Here is a 15,090-nt window from a genome sequence, read left to right on the forward strand (position 1 = left end):
GCAAACTAAAAGCTTTTTAGAATTAATGTTTTTAGAAAATGAAGTCTCCCTGTTTCACTTGGTCACTCCTATGGTCGGAGCTCCAAGTGTGTGTGTGTTGACAGCGATTATATTCACTTGTAAAAGAAAATCTAGCCAACAGCAGAGTAATGATTTTTATCCTGAGTGTGAATATCCAGTAAGGCAATAGGCACTATTATAACCAAATGCTTTTTTGTTTGACTTCCCATCATTTTATTTTCTTGCTTGAATAAGCCTTTATTGCTGGATGATGATGCTTATTCAGGGGCTTTTAAATTTGAGTTTAAAATTGTTATAAAATTATTCATAAGGGATGGGTGTGATGTTCAAAGTTTTACACATATGGAATATTATCTGAAAATAGGCAGTACCTTTACCGATGTCTTCTGGTACTGTCCAGATGCATTTGGGCACAATATTAAGAATACATTTGATTTCTCTCCTGGACTAAGAATTATCTTCTAAGTTGAAAGCAAACAGTGCTGCTGCTTTGTTTTCCGGTGTTTTTTAAATGTGTTTTCTTAATATTTTATTACATAGAAGTTGAAATTACAAACAGCTTACTATATTCTATAACCCTTAAGTGTTTTGTCCTTTCTTGGAAAAAATAATGGATGTTCTCAGAGAAAAAATGTTTCCAAGCACGTTTTTTAGGAGACTTAACACATTTTATTATTTTTTTAATTTTTTATTTGAACATAGTCGACACACAATGTTGTATTCGTTTCAGGTGTACAACATAGTGATTCCACAAGTCTATATGTTCTCCCAGGCTCACCACAAGTGCGCTACCATCTGTCACCATACAACACTTTAATAGTATCTTGGACTCTATTCCTTAGGCTGTGCCTTTTATTCCTGTGACTTACCCCCCAACTGGAAGCCCGTATCTCCTAATCTCTTTCACCCATGTTGCCCGTCGCCCCACCTCCTCCCCCTGGGCAACCATCAGTTCTCTGTATTTGCAGGTCTGATTCTGCTCTTTATTTTATTCATTTTTCTGTTTGGAGTCCACATACAAGTGAAATCATATGGTATTTGCCTTTCTCAGTCTTGACTTATTTCACTTAGCACAATACCTTGTTGGTCCATCCATGTTGTCCCAGATGGCATGATTTCATCCTTTTATATGGCTGAGTAATATTCCATTATATATATTTTATATGTATATATAAACACAAACATTGCTTCCATATCTTAGCTATTATAAATTTTTTTAAATGTTTTTATTTATTTTTGAGACAGAGACAGAGCATGAGCAGGAGCAGAGAGAGAGAGACACACACACAGAATCTGAAACAGGCTCCAGGCTCTGAGCTGTCAGCACAGAGCCCGATGCGGGGCTCGAACTCACGGACCGCGAGATCATGGCCTGAGCCGGAGTCGGACGCTTAACCGACTTAACCAGGCACCCCTAATCACTCTTTTTTTTTTTATTTTTAATTTTTTTTTCTGTGTAACTTTAAGTTTCAGATGGATTTATCTTTTGTCTTAGATTCATGTTTGATTTTGTTTGTTTGTTTGAAGTAGGCTCCATGCACACCCTCTTAGCTATTATAAATAACGCTGCAATAGACATAGAGTACACATACCTTTTTGAATTAGTGTTTTTGTTTTCTTTGGATAAATATTTAATAGTAGAATTATTGGATCATATGGTATCTCTACTTTAAAATTTTTGAGGAACCACCATACTGTTTTCCGTAGTGGCTAAACCAATTTGCATTCCCATCAGTAGTGTACAAGGTTTTTTCTTCTCTACATCCTCTCCAACATTTGTTATTTCTTGTCTTTTTGATTTTAGCCATTCTCGCTGGTGTGAGGTGATAACTCGTTGTGGTTTTGATTTCTGTTTCCCTGATGATTTGTGATGTTGAGCATCTTTTCATTTGTGTGTTGGTAATCTGTATGTCTTCTTTGGAAGAATGTCTATTCAGATCCTCTGCCCTTTTTTTAATAAGTTTATTTGTTGATTTTGAGAGAGAGAGCACAAGCAAGGAAGAGGCAGAGACAGAGGGAGAGAAGGAATCCCAAGCAGGCTCTGTGCTGTCAGCAGCAGAGCCCAACACAGGACTCAATCTTACAAACCATGAGATCATAACTGACTGAGCCACCCAGTTACGCCCTCTGTGCGTTTTTTAATTGGATTGTAACCAATGCTTTTTTCATAATTTTATTTTTTAAATACATTTTTATTTATAATATTTGATGTTGGAGGTTGTTGCTCATATATCAAAGTATATGACAATAATCACAAAGATTGATTAGTGTTTTGGCAAAGTCCCTTAGTTTTGAGGAAGTAGATGGAATTAATGAAGCAGAATTCACATTTCTACCTGAAAATAACAAGAGAACTGGTCTCTGAATCAGTTTTATTTTCCCCTTGTGACTAACTATGTATCTCTCATAATTTAGGCAAATTTTTCAGAATCTTTTAATCTCCCTACAATAGTAATAGCTAAAATATTCAAATAATATAAAATTCAGGTATGAGCATTCAAGAAAATAGAAAGTTTAGGATATTTGGTAAGAGCAAGGCACAATGAAATACACTTTGGAAATCAGACGAATTTAATGATTCATCTTCTTAACTATTAATACCTCAGCCTTTAAATTAAAACAGAATTTTGTTCAAGTCACTGCCTCCCTTTATTGGAGCTCTAGAGCAATCGTTGGAACTTCAGTGACATAGAGCTAAGTTTATAATATTATAAATATCCAACCATAATATCTAAGTATATTGTTGACAAACAAGGGCACTCTGATATTCAAAATAGATGTAGGACTTTGTTAAAATATGAAAGCTTTTGTTTGCCAGACTCCCTTTTCTCTTTCACATTAAAGGGGATAAACTGTAGAGGGGGGCACTCCTGGTGGCCCATAGTCTTGGCTTCTGAGGGTCTCCCCCACCCCCACCCCTGAGCCAGTGGGAAGCAGTAATGAGGCGTCAGGGCTTCCAGCGGGGCCATCATCCTGGGGAGGTCCATGTCTATTAGCCCTGCTGACCGTCACCACCATCCTTTGTCACCACCATCCGTTTGCACCTGTGCTGGTCACACGTAGCAGAGCTCTGCTCCTGGTTGTGCCACAGGTGGCGCAGACCCCCTGCTGCCTGTGCGGCTTTCACTCAGAATATCATTTGAACGCCTGTCCTTGCCCTGCTTATTCCAACACAGAAATTCCTGTCTTCTAGAAAGTGTGGAGCAAAACCCGTTAAGATCCCATTCTTCATCACTGAAACTTCATTTTGTCCATTTACATCACCAGTCAAACATGAGGAGGGCGAGAAACACCAGAATCTTTTGGGGAAGAGGGCATCAATGGCAATTTGAAAAGGCTTCTAGAACATAGTTTTACAATTAGGGGTAAGAATATATTTTCAGAGTCAGAGAGTAGAGGGTGAGATTTTTGTTTGGCCGAGGCAGAGGGTGGTGTGGGCAGGAGCGGGGTTGGAAGTGCAAAGCTAGAGAAACACAGCTCTAGGCTCCATTTTCTCTTAGGTTTTTGTTAACTCAAGAGGATCTGCATTCATTGAAGGGGTCTCAGAATTAGGAAGTGCTTACATTTTGTGTAATAAGTTTTCAACAGTTTCTCATGCTGGCATGTCAACTCAGAAGTTCTTCAAGAATGCTTATGAAAGCATAAGGCTTTCAAGTATTTGAAAATTTATTAATATCCTTCACACATAAAACTATAGGAGCGCCTGGGTGGTTCAGTTGGTTCTATGTCCAACTCTTGATTTCGGCTCAGGTCATGATCTCATAGTTTCTGAGTTCAAGCCCAGCATCAGTGTCAGCGCTGACAGTGAGATTCTCTCTCTTTCCCTCTCTCTTTCTGTCCCTGCCCTGCTCACCTTTTCTCTCTCTCTCTCTCTCTCTCTCTCTCTGTCCCCTCCTTCCCTACCCACCCCTCAAAATAAATAAATAAACTTAAAAAAAAACTATAAATTGAGTGGAGGCTCACTTAATTTGTTTTCCCTTCCTATAGATGCTAATCAAGTTGCAGTGGGTAGTTGAGTGTACTCCACTTTGTATGAACATGTATTATTTGTTAATTTAAAATTCTATAGTAGTTTAGATGATCCTTGAAAAAAATGTCAGGGTCTTAACAATATGCTGTATTAGGAATTTTATTAATTGCAAATGACTTTCTAACAAATTATGTTTGTGGACCCTATAGCTGGAAGCTATTTTGCTGAATAGTTATAATCAGTTCTTGATTATCTGACAGTAAATTACAGGTAATGATAACAAATTCTACCTTCTTCTAACTACACATATGGACCCTCTGGTATTAGCAGTTTGTATGGATTCAGCCACTATAAACAAATGCCAACATTGGTCAGATGAAAATTGTATTTGGAAAGGTATTTACAAATATGATGCCCACAAAAACCACGTAAATCATACCAAAGTGGTATCAACATAATGTTTCGATTTCACGCTCAAGTGTGAAACCACTGTGCCTTTCCTGCTCCTGCACCTACGTGCTGGCACCGAAAACCCCAGAGTAGAATTCTAGCAGAAATGCTCCTCGATGGTCAGCTGTTGACCATGCATCAGAAAATGTTTTCATATAAACTGTGTTCCAGAGCCTCCTTTGTAAGTCGATTATTTGAAATATGGAATACTTAGGGGTGCATATCAGACTCACCTGGAGAGATTCTTTCAAACTCTACTTTCTTTCCTCCTTCCTCAAGATCATGATACCTTCCTAAGTTTAAAAATCACTTCCATAAACATAGCACAGTTTATTAATTGTTTTCCAGTTTCACTTATTTTAATGAATAAGCTGCTATGAACACTTGTACAGGTCTTTGGGGCCAATACCTGGGAGTAGAATTGCTGATCAGAAAGTAGCTGCAGTTTTGTAAGAAACTGCCAAAGCTTTGCACAGAGTAATAGTTGTGCCTTTTATAGTCCCATCAGCAGTGTAAGAGGGTTCTCCTCATCTTTGGCAACGGTTGGTATTCTAAGTCATTTTGATTTTATTCTGGTGGCTATTTCATTGTAGTTGTAATTTGCATCTTCCTGAAGATTAATGATGAGCAGATTTGCCTGTTCATGGGTCATTTGTATATCTTCCTTTGTTAAATTATCTCTTCGTTTCTTTTTCCCCTGTTGCTTTATTCTTTTATCTTTTTATTATTGGGCTGTAAGAATTCTCCATATCTTCTGTTACAAGTCTTTGTCAGGTTATATGGTTTGGAAATAATTTTATAGTTGAGCTAATCATCATCTTTATGGTATCTCTTGATGAAGGGAGTTTTCGATTCTGATAAAGTCTGTGTTTTATCAAGTGTTTTTAATGGTAATTTCTTTTTGTGTCTTGTTTAAGAAATTGTTAAGCTAAAAAATAAAACAGCCAGTTATTTTACCAGCAAAATGGGCTTATTCAAGAACAGCAGAGAATTACATCCTGGCATGTGCAGGCTATGGCAAAACCACAGGCAAGTCCAACAAAGGAGAGAACCGTGTTATGGAGAAGGAGGAAGGGGGAGGACTTGTTTTGAATGTAAGTCCATTAGGAAAAAGCAAGAGTTCAGAGTGATGACAGTTTCTCATTGGCTGCGTTGCAGGGGTAGTCGATTTCTTGTAGAAGATGCAATGAACCTTATTCCCTGTTGGGGCCTGTAATGATTCTTTTCTGTTTCCTCTTCTGGTGGGGTCTGGAATTGACAAGCCTTCCTGGAAGGGACTTTAGTGCTGAGGCTTTCCCTTCTAACCTCCCAACTCCACTTTAGTGAGATTTCCCTTTATCAGTTGTCACAAAATTTTACTTACCCCCAGATTATACAGAGAATATTCTCCTACAAACTGCACAGATTTAGATTTTACATTTAGAAGTATGAACTATCTCCAGTTAACTTTTGTATGTTACGTGTATATTTTGTATATTAGAATTGTGCATGTGAGGTAAAAAGAGTGGGTCTTTGCTTTTGCTTTTAATTTTTTTAGTGTTTATTTTTGAGAGAGAGACAGAGACAGTGTGAGCCGGGGAGAGGCAGAGAGAGAGGGAGACAAAGAATCTGAAGCAGGCTCCAGGCTCTGAACTGTCAGCACAGAGCCCAATGCGGGGCTCGAACTCACAATCCCAAGATCATGACCTGAGCCGAATGCAGACACTTAAGCGACTGACGCACCCAGGCAGCCCAAGAGAGGTTCTTTGTTTGTTAAGCATCAGGAAATCTGATTCTTTCTACACTGTTTATTGAAAAGACTTTTCCCCCCCATCTGATTGACTTGGTGTCATTAATACGCATAAGAAGCCACTGAGGTGAGGAAATAGTATCCTTTTATAGTTGAGAAAACAGACCTAAGAAGTTCAGTGATTTGTCCAAGGCCACACAGAGCTGAGATTCCAATGCAGGCAGTCTGACCCCAGAGCCCACATCTCAAATGGCTTTCATGGGTTAGTCTTGCATCTGACTCTGGTGAACAGACTCTTGATCAGGAGTAGTGAGTAACATGCAAATGACCCTCGCTTTTCCCTCCTCCTACCCTCTACAGACCCTGATTCACACAGTTCACCCTTTTTTTTTTTGAGGTCACTACTAATCACTGACAAGTAGATGAATCCTATTTGCTACCCCTAAAAAGATCAGCTCTAATGCCCCCCTTGCCTCTAATTCATTGCCCAAAACTCATTTGCAGTAGAATGGAATGAGGTGATAAGCAAGTGGAAATTACAGACAGCAGATTCCGAGGGAAGGACTATAGAAACAAAATTAATGAAATGTGAGGAGAAAGAGAAGACAGTTTAAAAGGGAATATGAGGAGGCAAAAAAAACAGCTTCCTCCTACCAGGCATTTGCCTTGCTGAGCTCATTTGTGTCTGTCCATATAAACCACTAAGTGGAATCAGTGCCATTAAGTTCTGCAACCCAGGCATGTCTGCTCCAGCAGGAAGCTGTGTGCGGGTTTCCCTGTGATAGATCATGACAGATCTCGCCCGCCCTGATAGTGCCAGGCCATCAGGGTCTTACTGATAATGTGGCTGACCCAGGATGTTGAGTATTCTTCACTGCAGAACATTGTAGATCCTCAGCCCCTCAGGTGCCTTCAACATAAGCGTAAGTTTCAACACTGTAGGTGGTGTACCTTGCTCTAGGCAGTACAGAATGGGCGATGTGTGTCAAAACATCTTACCAAAGAGTTTCTGGTTGCTTTTTTTTTTTTTAAGTTTATTTATTTTGAGAGAGAGACAGAGAGAGTGGGGAAGGGGCAGAGAGAGGGAGAGAGAGAATCCTAAGCAAACTCCACATGGTCTGCACAGAGCCCGATACGGGGCTCAAACCCACAAACCACGAGACCGTGACCTGAGCTGAGATCAAGAGCCAGGCACTTAACCAACTGAGACACCCAGGTGCCCCATTTTTTTTTCTGACATCTTTTATTCTGATTTTTTAAACTAAATTTTAGAATTATTTTTGCAGAAGCCTGAACTAGGAGCACAAGGGGAAGAGATGGGTAGATTGTGAGGTGCTGCACCATGGTGTTGCTGGGGGTGCTCATTTTACCCCAGGAGCCACTTCAGGTTTCCTAATGTTGTGTAATTTACTAACCAGAAAGGGAAACTATTTTACTAACTTACATTCAAAACATCTTTTTTTTTTTTAAATTTTTTTAATGTTTGTTTACTTTTGAGAGAGAGAGAGAGAGAGAGAGAGCGAGCACAAGCGGGGGAGGGGCAGAGAGGGAGGGAGACAGAATCCAAAGCAGGCTCCAAGCTTGGAGCTATCAGCACAGAGCCCAACACAGGGCTCAAACCCACAGACTGCGAGATCATGACCTGAGCCAAAGTCAAACGCTTAACCCACTGAGCCACCCAGGCGCCCCTCAAAACATCTTTTAACACTGCTTTACTTTTCATTGCCCAGGTCTTTAAGGAGGAGAAATACCTGAAAGAAGCCATGGAGTGTAGTGATGTGATTTGGCAGCGAGGTTTGCTTCGCAAGGGCTATGGTATCTGCCATGGGACGGCTGGGAACGGCTATTCTTTCCTGTCCCTGTACCATCTCACACAGGACAAAAAGTATCTCTACCGAGCTTGCAAAGTAAGGAGTCTTTATGTAAACAACATTTGAACACTCGGGAAAGCGTACGCAAAATCCAAAAATAAAGTTCCTCTCCTTTCTTAACCTGTTTCTCTCAACTCCACGATCTCCCCTGCTTCTCCTGGCATAGCCATGCCCTAGCCTGTCTGTGCCCTATTGACCCCTCTCTGGTTGCCTGGGAATCTTCTTCATTAGATTCCTGGCGAATCATTGCAATGTCTTGTTTGTTGCCTTTTCACCAAGTGAAAGAAATCTCCACTCTTAAATATGCTTCCTCTTAGTTTGCAGAGTGGTGTCTAGAGTATGGAGCACATGGGTGCCGCATTCCTGACAGACCTTATTCTCTCTTTGAAGGTAAGAGCGAGCAAAAAAGCTAGGTTTAAATATGTGGGTGGGCGAATTTGGTCCCCCTGTCCCTGTGCACTGGTTCTAGTCCATTTATTCTTACTTGAATTATACCTCCACAACCATAAAATAACCTGAACCAAGTAGTTTGTTGCTGAAAATTATGAGTCTCTTTGCCTTACCTGTTTTGTGTACATGCGAATGTCCTTCAAATATTTCTCGATCTTTTGTCAAGACTACATGCAGACAGAACATGGGATGTTTGCTAGTCAGTAATAGAAGAAATAATAAGTTTGCTCCTCTGCATTTCATCTGTTATATTGTGTACGTATAATATTGATCTACTCACAGGAAACATGTTTAGTATTTAAATACATTTAACTATTTTAGATATATAAATAAGTATGAATAATTGATATTAGTAACTCGACAATATGAGCAGTTAGAAGTAGTTGGTAAAAAGCGTACAGAAGAAAGTTCTGAAGAATGAGCAATGACAGGAAATCAAATACAATAATTCTGCTACAAGCACAATATAGAGAATATAATTCAGGAAAACAAAATAGAAATCCTACGAAGAGGACTCCTACAGTTTTTACATTTATATTGTGTGTGTGTGTGTGTGTGTGTGTGTGTGAGAATTGGATAATTTATCATTTAAGCCACAGAAATCAAAGGGCAAAGGATAAATTGATGATAACTTTTAATAACTTGTCGCTCTAAAAGGTACATCTTATATTCCAAAGTAAACTTCAGAAGGTATAAATGACTGAATATTTTTTTTTTAATTTTTTTTTCAACGTTTTTTATTTATTTTTGGGACAGAGAGAGACAGAGCATGAACGGGGGAGGGGCAGAGAGAGAGGGAGACACAGAATCGGAAACAGGCTCCAGGCTCCGAGCCATCAGCCCAGAGCCTGACGCGGGGCTCGAACTCACGGACCGCGAGATCGTGACCTGGCTGAAGTCGGACGCTTGACCGACTGCGCCACCCAGGCGCCCCTGAATATTTTTTTAAATCAAATAATTGGTGTTGAATTTTGTCAGATGCTTTTTCTGCATCATTTGATACGATTATGTGATTTTTTTTCCCTTCTTTAGCTTGTTAACATCATGGATTATTAAATATTAAGCTAGTTTTGCATCTCTGGGATAAACCTCACTTGGTCTTTTTATATATTGCGGAATTGCATTTGCTAATATTTTGTTGAGGATTTTCACATCTATATTCGTGAGAGATATTGGCTTAGACTTTTCCTTTTTTGCACCATCTTTGTCTGGTTTTTGTATCAGAGTTAATTCCTAATAAACTGGTTTGAGAAATATCCTTTTCTGTTTTCTGGAAAAGACAGTGTATTAATTCGTGGAAGAATTGGTGTTAATTCTAACTTAAATGTTTGGTAGAATTCTCCAATGAAATCATGGCGTAAAGATTTTTTGTTTGGGGAGTTTTTAAACTCTAAGTCCAGTTCATTCAGTAGTTTATAGGGCTGTTCAAGTTATCAATTTCATATTTGGTAAGTTTCAGCAGTTTGTGCTTTTGAGACACTGCTCCACTTTACCTAGGGCATTAAGTTTATGTGTGTAAAGCTGTGATAGTACTTCTTTATTATCCTCTTATGTCTGAATTGTCTGTAGTGAAATGCCCTGTTCTATTTCTGCTATTGGTAGTATTTTTTAATCACATATTAGAAATATGAGCAGAAAAAAAAAAAAAAAGAAAGAAAGAAAGGAATATGAGCAGAAAGTAGAGCATTTGCTCTTATCTTTCACAGGATAATATCCTTTTAATATTCAAAGAAGTCAAAATAAAAAAATAATTCTCAGAAAAAAATTTTAGTCTTTTACATCATAAAACGGCAGTGTATTTGCATCAGATACAATAGAGTTGATACCTGAACTCTAAATGGAGTTCATTCAAGTTTATTAATGGCAGCTAAAACCCCAGGAGGTCGAAGTCTGAGTGTACAATTCCGTAAAGGCTGGGAAGGTCTCCGATTCATCTGTTCCCCTGTGTCTCACAAGTGCCTGGCTGTAGGCTCTGCATAGATTCTTGTTGGATGGGTGGTAAATAGTAACAGTGACTACGTGTGTGGAGACTACTAGGCTGAAAGGGATGCTGACATCCATGACCCCTTCTGGAACTTTCTCCATCCCAAGTGTTCCATCTAGGTGAATCTGCTGCTCCCCCTCACCAAAACAAGAGAACAAAGGTCATCTCAGCCTGGCCACTCTAGGACCCCTCCTGAGGGTTCTAATAAGTCAGTGGTTTCCTAGAACCCTTCCTTCAAACAAAAACTTACAGGGAAGTCTGGGAACAACCAAAATGTAGGAAAACAGCCAATGACACACACAAAGCATGAATGAATTGCAAAATCATTGAGGCAAGAAGCCAGACACAACAGGCTATGTACTGTGTGACTCCATTCACAGGACATTCTGAAACAGGCCAAACCAGTCCACATCAGGGTTGATGGTAGGGACAGGCACTTCTGAGGGTGGTAATGGAAATTTCCACATCTCTTGATAGGAGTTTAGTTTACACGAGTGTATGCACATTTGTCAAAATTCAGAGTGAGTCCACTGAAGACTTGTGTGTTTCGTTGCATGTACATTTTACATCAAAAGAAGAACTATAAGCAAACAATAATCCAATTAAGGGAGGAATTTTTCTATTGAAAAGGGACCTGAGGGCTCTGGAGACTGGAGCCAGCTAGCAGGCTTCCTCACCCACCCTCCATAGGTCAGTTGAAAGCCCAATGCTGGTGCAGACTGCAGTGATGATTTGGAGTGTGGATTTTGATGAAAATAAAGTTCATTTTCAAGTAGCATACATTTTAAAGTAGTACACACACACACACACACACACACACACACACACACACACAGGGATATTACTCAGCCATCAAAAAGAATGAAATCTTTTCAATGACATGGATGGAGCTAGAGAGTATTATGCTAAGCAAAATAAGTCTGAGAAAGGCAAATACTGTATGATTTCATATGTGGAATTTGAGAAACAAAACAAAAAGAAAAAGAGAGAAACCAAGAAACAAATCTTCAACTATAGAGAATAAACAGATGGTTACCAGAGCAGAGCTGAGTCCGTGGCAGGGGGGTGAAGTAGGTGAAAGGGTTAAGAATACACTTTACTTTGATGAACACAGAAATGTGTAGAGTTGTTGAATCACTGTATTGTACACCTAAAACTAATATAACACTGTTAACTACACTGGAATTAAAATTAAAAACTTAAAAAAATTAACATTCTTAAAACTTAAAGAAGATATGAAATGCAGCCTTTTGTTTGAAATAAGAATAAAGCTGTGAGAGAGGGAGTTTTATGGTTAAAATAGCACACCGGCAGCACCCATAACTTTTTTGATTTGTTCTGTGCGCTCATCGTAAAGTTTCAAGATACAGGATTAAAACCCAGAACCCAATTTTTAGGAAAGGTAAGGCAGGGAAGAAAACTGGTATCATTGCCTGCTGGGTACTGATATAAGGATTTTTGAGGTAAACTGTTTTCCGGTTTTTTTATGAAGTCATCTGTAAAATCCTCAGCACCTTTTCCGACATCCCTCCAGCCCCTGGTAAAGGAAATGATTAGGGGCCACTTTCTTTCAGACTCTACCCTCATGCCCTTTCCTAAAAGGATCTACATTTTACATTGCAGGCATGGCTGGGGCGATTCACTTTCTCTCCGACATCCTGGTACCAGAGACATCACGGTTTCCAGCATTTGAACTTGCCCCTTCGCAGAGGGATAAAAAGATGCAGTGAGACCGCTAAAACACCTACCTGTTTGGACCAAAAGCCAGATTGCTTAGTGCCTGACACAGAGCCAACTGTGAATCCTGAAGAAGGCAAAACAAAAAAAAAGAGAAGCAAACACCTTCACAGGCACCCCCTTCGTTGCAGAGACCCTCAAGTTAGAGCATGAATGACAGAAACCATCCCTTTGGCGTTTTGTAACAGTGTTTCCCTCACTGGTGTCAAATATGAATTCTTCGCGTCCAGCCTTGTGTAGCATTTGCATGTTTCTGGTGTTTGTTGTCTGCAAATGTAAGTTGTTCTAAACAGAAAGCCCTTCTCTTTCCGTGAGCCTGGAGCTGACCGTACACGAGGATACGGCAGCGGCCACTTCTCTGTATATAATATTTAAAGTGAGGTGTCTTGTGTACTGACAGGCAATAGTCAGGTAGTGCGTCTCTCATCTATCAGAAAGAATCTCTAAGGTGACATCCTAGTGCTACTTCTTCAGCATTTTCCATGAGAACCTTTCAGACAAGCATGAAGGAAAGACCACTCCAAAAATTGAAAAGCAACCAAATAAAAGGGGTTTTGCTGGAATGGTTGGGGGCAGGGGTTGAGCCTTTGCGCAAGGTGCTTGAACGCTCCCTCTTTGTGTTTTGTGTTCACCCTTTGTGCTTTTAAGAGGCCAGAGGGCATGCATTGCTGGCCAGCTGGGGCTCCCTATTCCCAGCAGCAGTTTCCGGCTCCCACGTGAAGTTCCAGAGGCTCCTTACAATCCCAAGCAGCGGACGCCTGGGGAGTGGACTTCATGATAATCAGAGAACATTCAAGGGAAGCCTTTTCGTGACCATGTTGTAAATCAAACAGCAATGACTAAGCATTGGCAATTCTAGATTTGGTTTATATTATTAAAACAGACTGCACCTCAATTTTATCAGCATTATAACTTACTATAAGTTCCGTGGATACAATTCCAGATGGTGATAAGTGGAAAGATACTTAGCTGTTCCCATGTCCCTGCAATTAAACTTATTTCAAAATTCGGTAACTTATCACAGTGTAAATTTGGAAGGAGTAGTCATTTTTTGCACACTTTTGGGTGATTGAAATCTCACATTTGATGAAATATATTAAGCATAAAAAGCCTAGTCTGCATTTATGCATATGGGAGACATAATGTTCTAACCAAGAAAATGATGGTATTTGTCTGACATGTTTTATCTAAAAAAAAAAAAAAAAATGGGCATTCATTTCGATTACTGTACCCTCAATAATTCTATCATGTGGATTTCAGTTTTTGGAAGACTTTTGTCATCACAATACAAGTAGCCTAGGACTTCTACATACTTCTCGTCTTGTGAGCTGAGGCATGGATTGTAAAAGACTAAAAGCAGGTTTCTCTGGTCATCTGGCCCTGGTCTGTAAGGGACCGTCCAATCATTTATCAGCCCTCATGTCCACTCCTTTCATAAAGGAGCATGAATATCCACGTAGAAGACAAATCTCCTTCATGCATATGCAATTCTTGGAATGTTGCTGAGCCTTGTTTGTGGGGCCGGCACCCTAACATGACCTTCAGTTTCTAGATGATGCCTCATGGGTCCCTTCATTGCAGATACTTGTTTCTAACCCATGACTATTTTCTCTCAAACTAGGTGGATGGCTTCCATGGGTATAAACCCTCATGGTTCTGTTTTCACCAACTTCTTGGGCCTGCTCAGGAACTTCTCAGGCACAGTATGCTGTCCTGAATGAGTTGAGGGGGACTATCTGGTAGGAGAGCTCACCACCGGGTATCACAGCCCAGCCAAACAACCCTCCCTCCCACCCACCTCACCCAAACCGCATACACAGAGCTTACGAGGTCTGGCCTGCCTCGTTCTTGGCGGCACTCAGGGCTTCGGCTGTAAGCTCTGTCAGGGGAAGCCAGCGGGACCGCACAGGGGCTGTGCCTGTCTCAGCCAGAGGGAGCGCATGGAAGTCCTGGTTCTGGCCACGTGTCTCCAGACCAGAAACAGCAAGGGTGACTCACCTGGGCATCCCACCAGGTCTGAAAAATAAGCACGAGGCTTCTTTCTGACTAATGTACTGAGGGAAAGATAAAATACTTGTGGAATAAACGGAGATTTTATTTACGGTTTTTTCTTTTTTAACCCAGCTGGGTTGACACCTTCCTACTTACCCACTAGATGTTCACAGATGTGCAGCTCTGTGACTCCACGTCAGCCCGCTTCCTGGCGTCTGGCACGTAGCTGCTGCATGAGGACAGTTCCAGCTCTTGGTCCCTGAAGGTGGAAGAGTGATGGCATCCACGCCAAGGAGCAGAGGACTCACAGAAGTCAGTTTAATAGATGTAGGTCTGAATTTAGATCTCAAAACATCTCACAATGATTTCTTGATTTCTTTGTGTCCTTCAAAATGTGTCTGAGTTGAAACAACTACGTGTATGCACAATACCATTTTAAAATTTGGAAGAAAAAATAGTTGATGTTGGAAAAAGTGTGTGGGGTTCTTTGGTTTTGTTAGTAAAGACAGTTTTGTGATGATGACTGGTGGGATCTTCATTTGTTTTCACCTCTTCTCTGCATTTAAGGGTGACGGTTACGAGCGTTGGTCACCAGTCTGAAGATTTCATTGTTCACTTAAAAATGTGGCGGGTGCCCACCTTACGATGTGCTGAATAATTCACTGGGATGATTGCTGAAGGTCTCTACACATGCGTTCTTTTCCTATCCCAAGGCCCTCTGAAACCTGGGCAGTGATGGTAAGAGCAGCATCTGTGTGGCTGGCATAGTGTGACAGGCCTTTGCACTCACGTCCTTAATGGCGACAACACTGCAGGAGGGGGGCACTATTACTATGACTGTTTCACAGGTGAGAAAGCCGACAGCCTTGCCCAGGGTAACAGAATG

General features: G+C 40.5%; 1 protein-coding gene across 1 annotated transcript in view; it reads left to right on the forward strand.

Annotated features, from left to right (window-relative positions):
• The window catches only part of LANCL2 (LanC like 2), a 50,053-nt gene extending 35,326 nt beyond the window's left edge, over positions 1-14,727 (forward strand). The window contains exons 7-9 of the mRNA XM_042914145.1: positions 7,901-8,077; positions 8,359-8,431; positions 12,099-14,727. Coding sequence (XP_042770079.1) covers positions 7,901-8,077; positions 8,359-8,431; positions 12,099-12,205 — 357 coding nt within the window. The 3' untranslated portion in view covers positions 12,206-14,727. The remainder of the gene's footprint in view (positions 1-7,900; positions 8,078-8,358; positions 8,432-12,098) is intronic.
• Positions 14,728-15,090: the final 363 nt, after the last annotated feature.

This window comes from Panthera leo, chromosome A2 (assembly GCF_018350215.1).
Source record: "Panthera leo isolate Ple1 chromosome A2, P.leo_Ple1_pat1.1, whole genome shotgun sequence".
Taxonomy (NCBI): Eukaryota; Metazoa; Chordata; class Mammalia; order Carnivora; family Felidae; genus Panthera; species Panthera leo.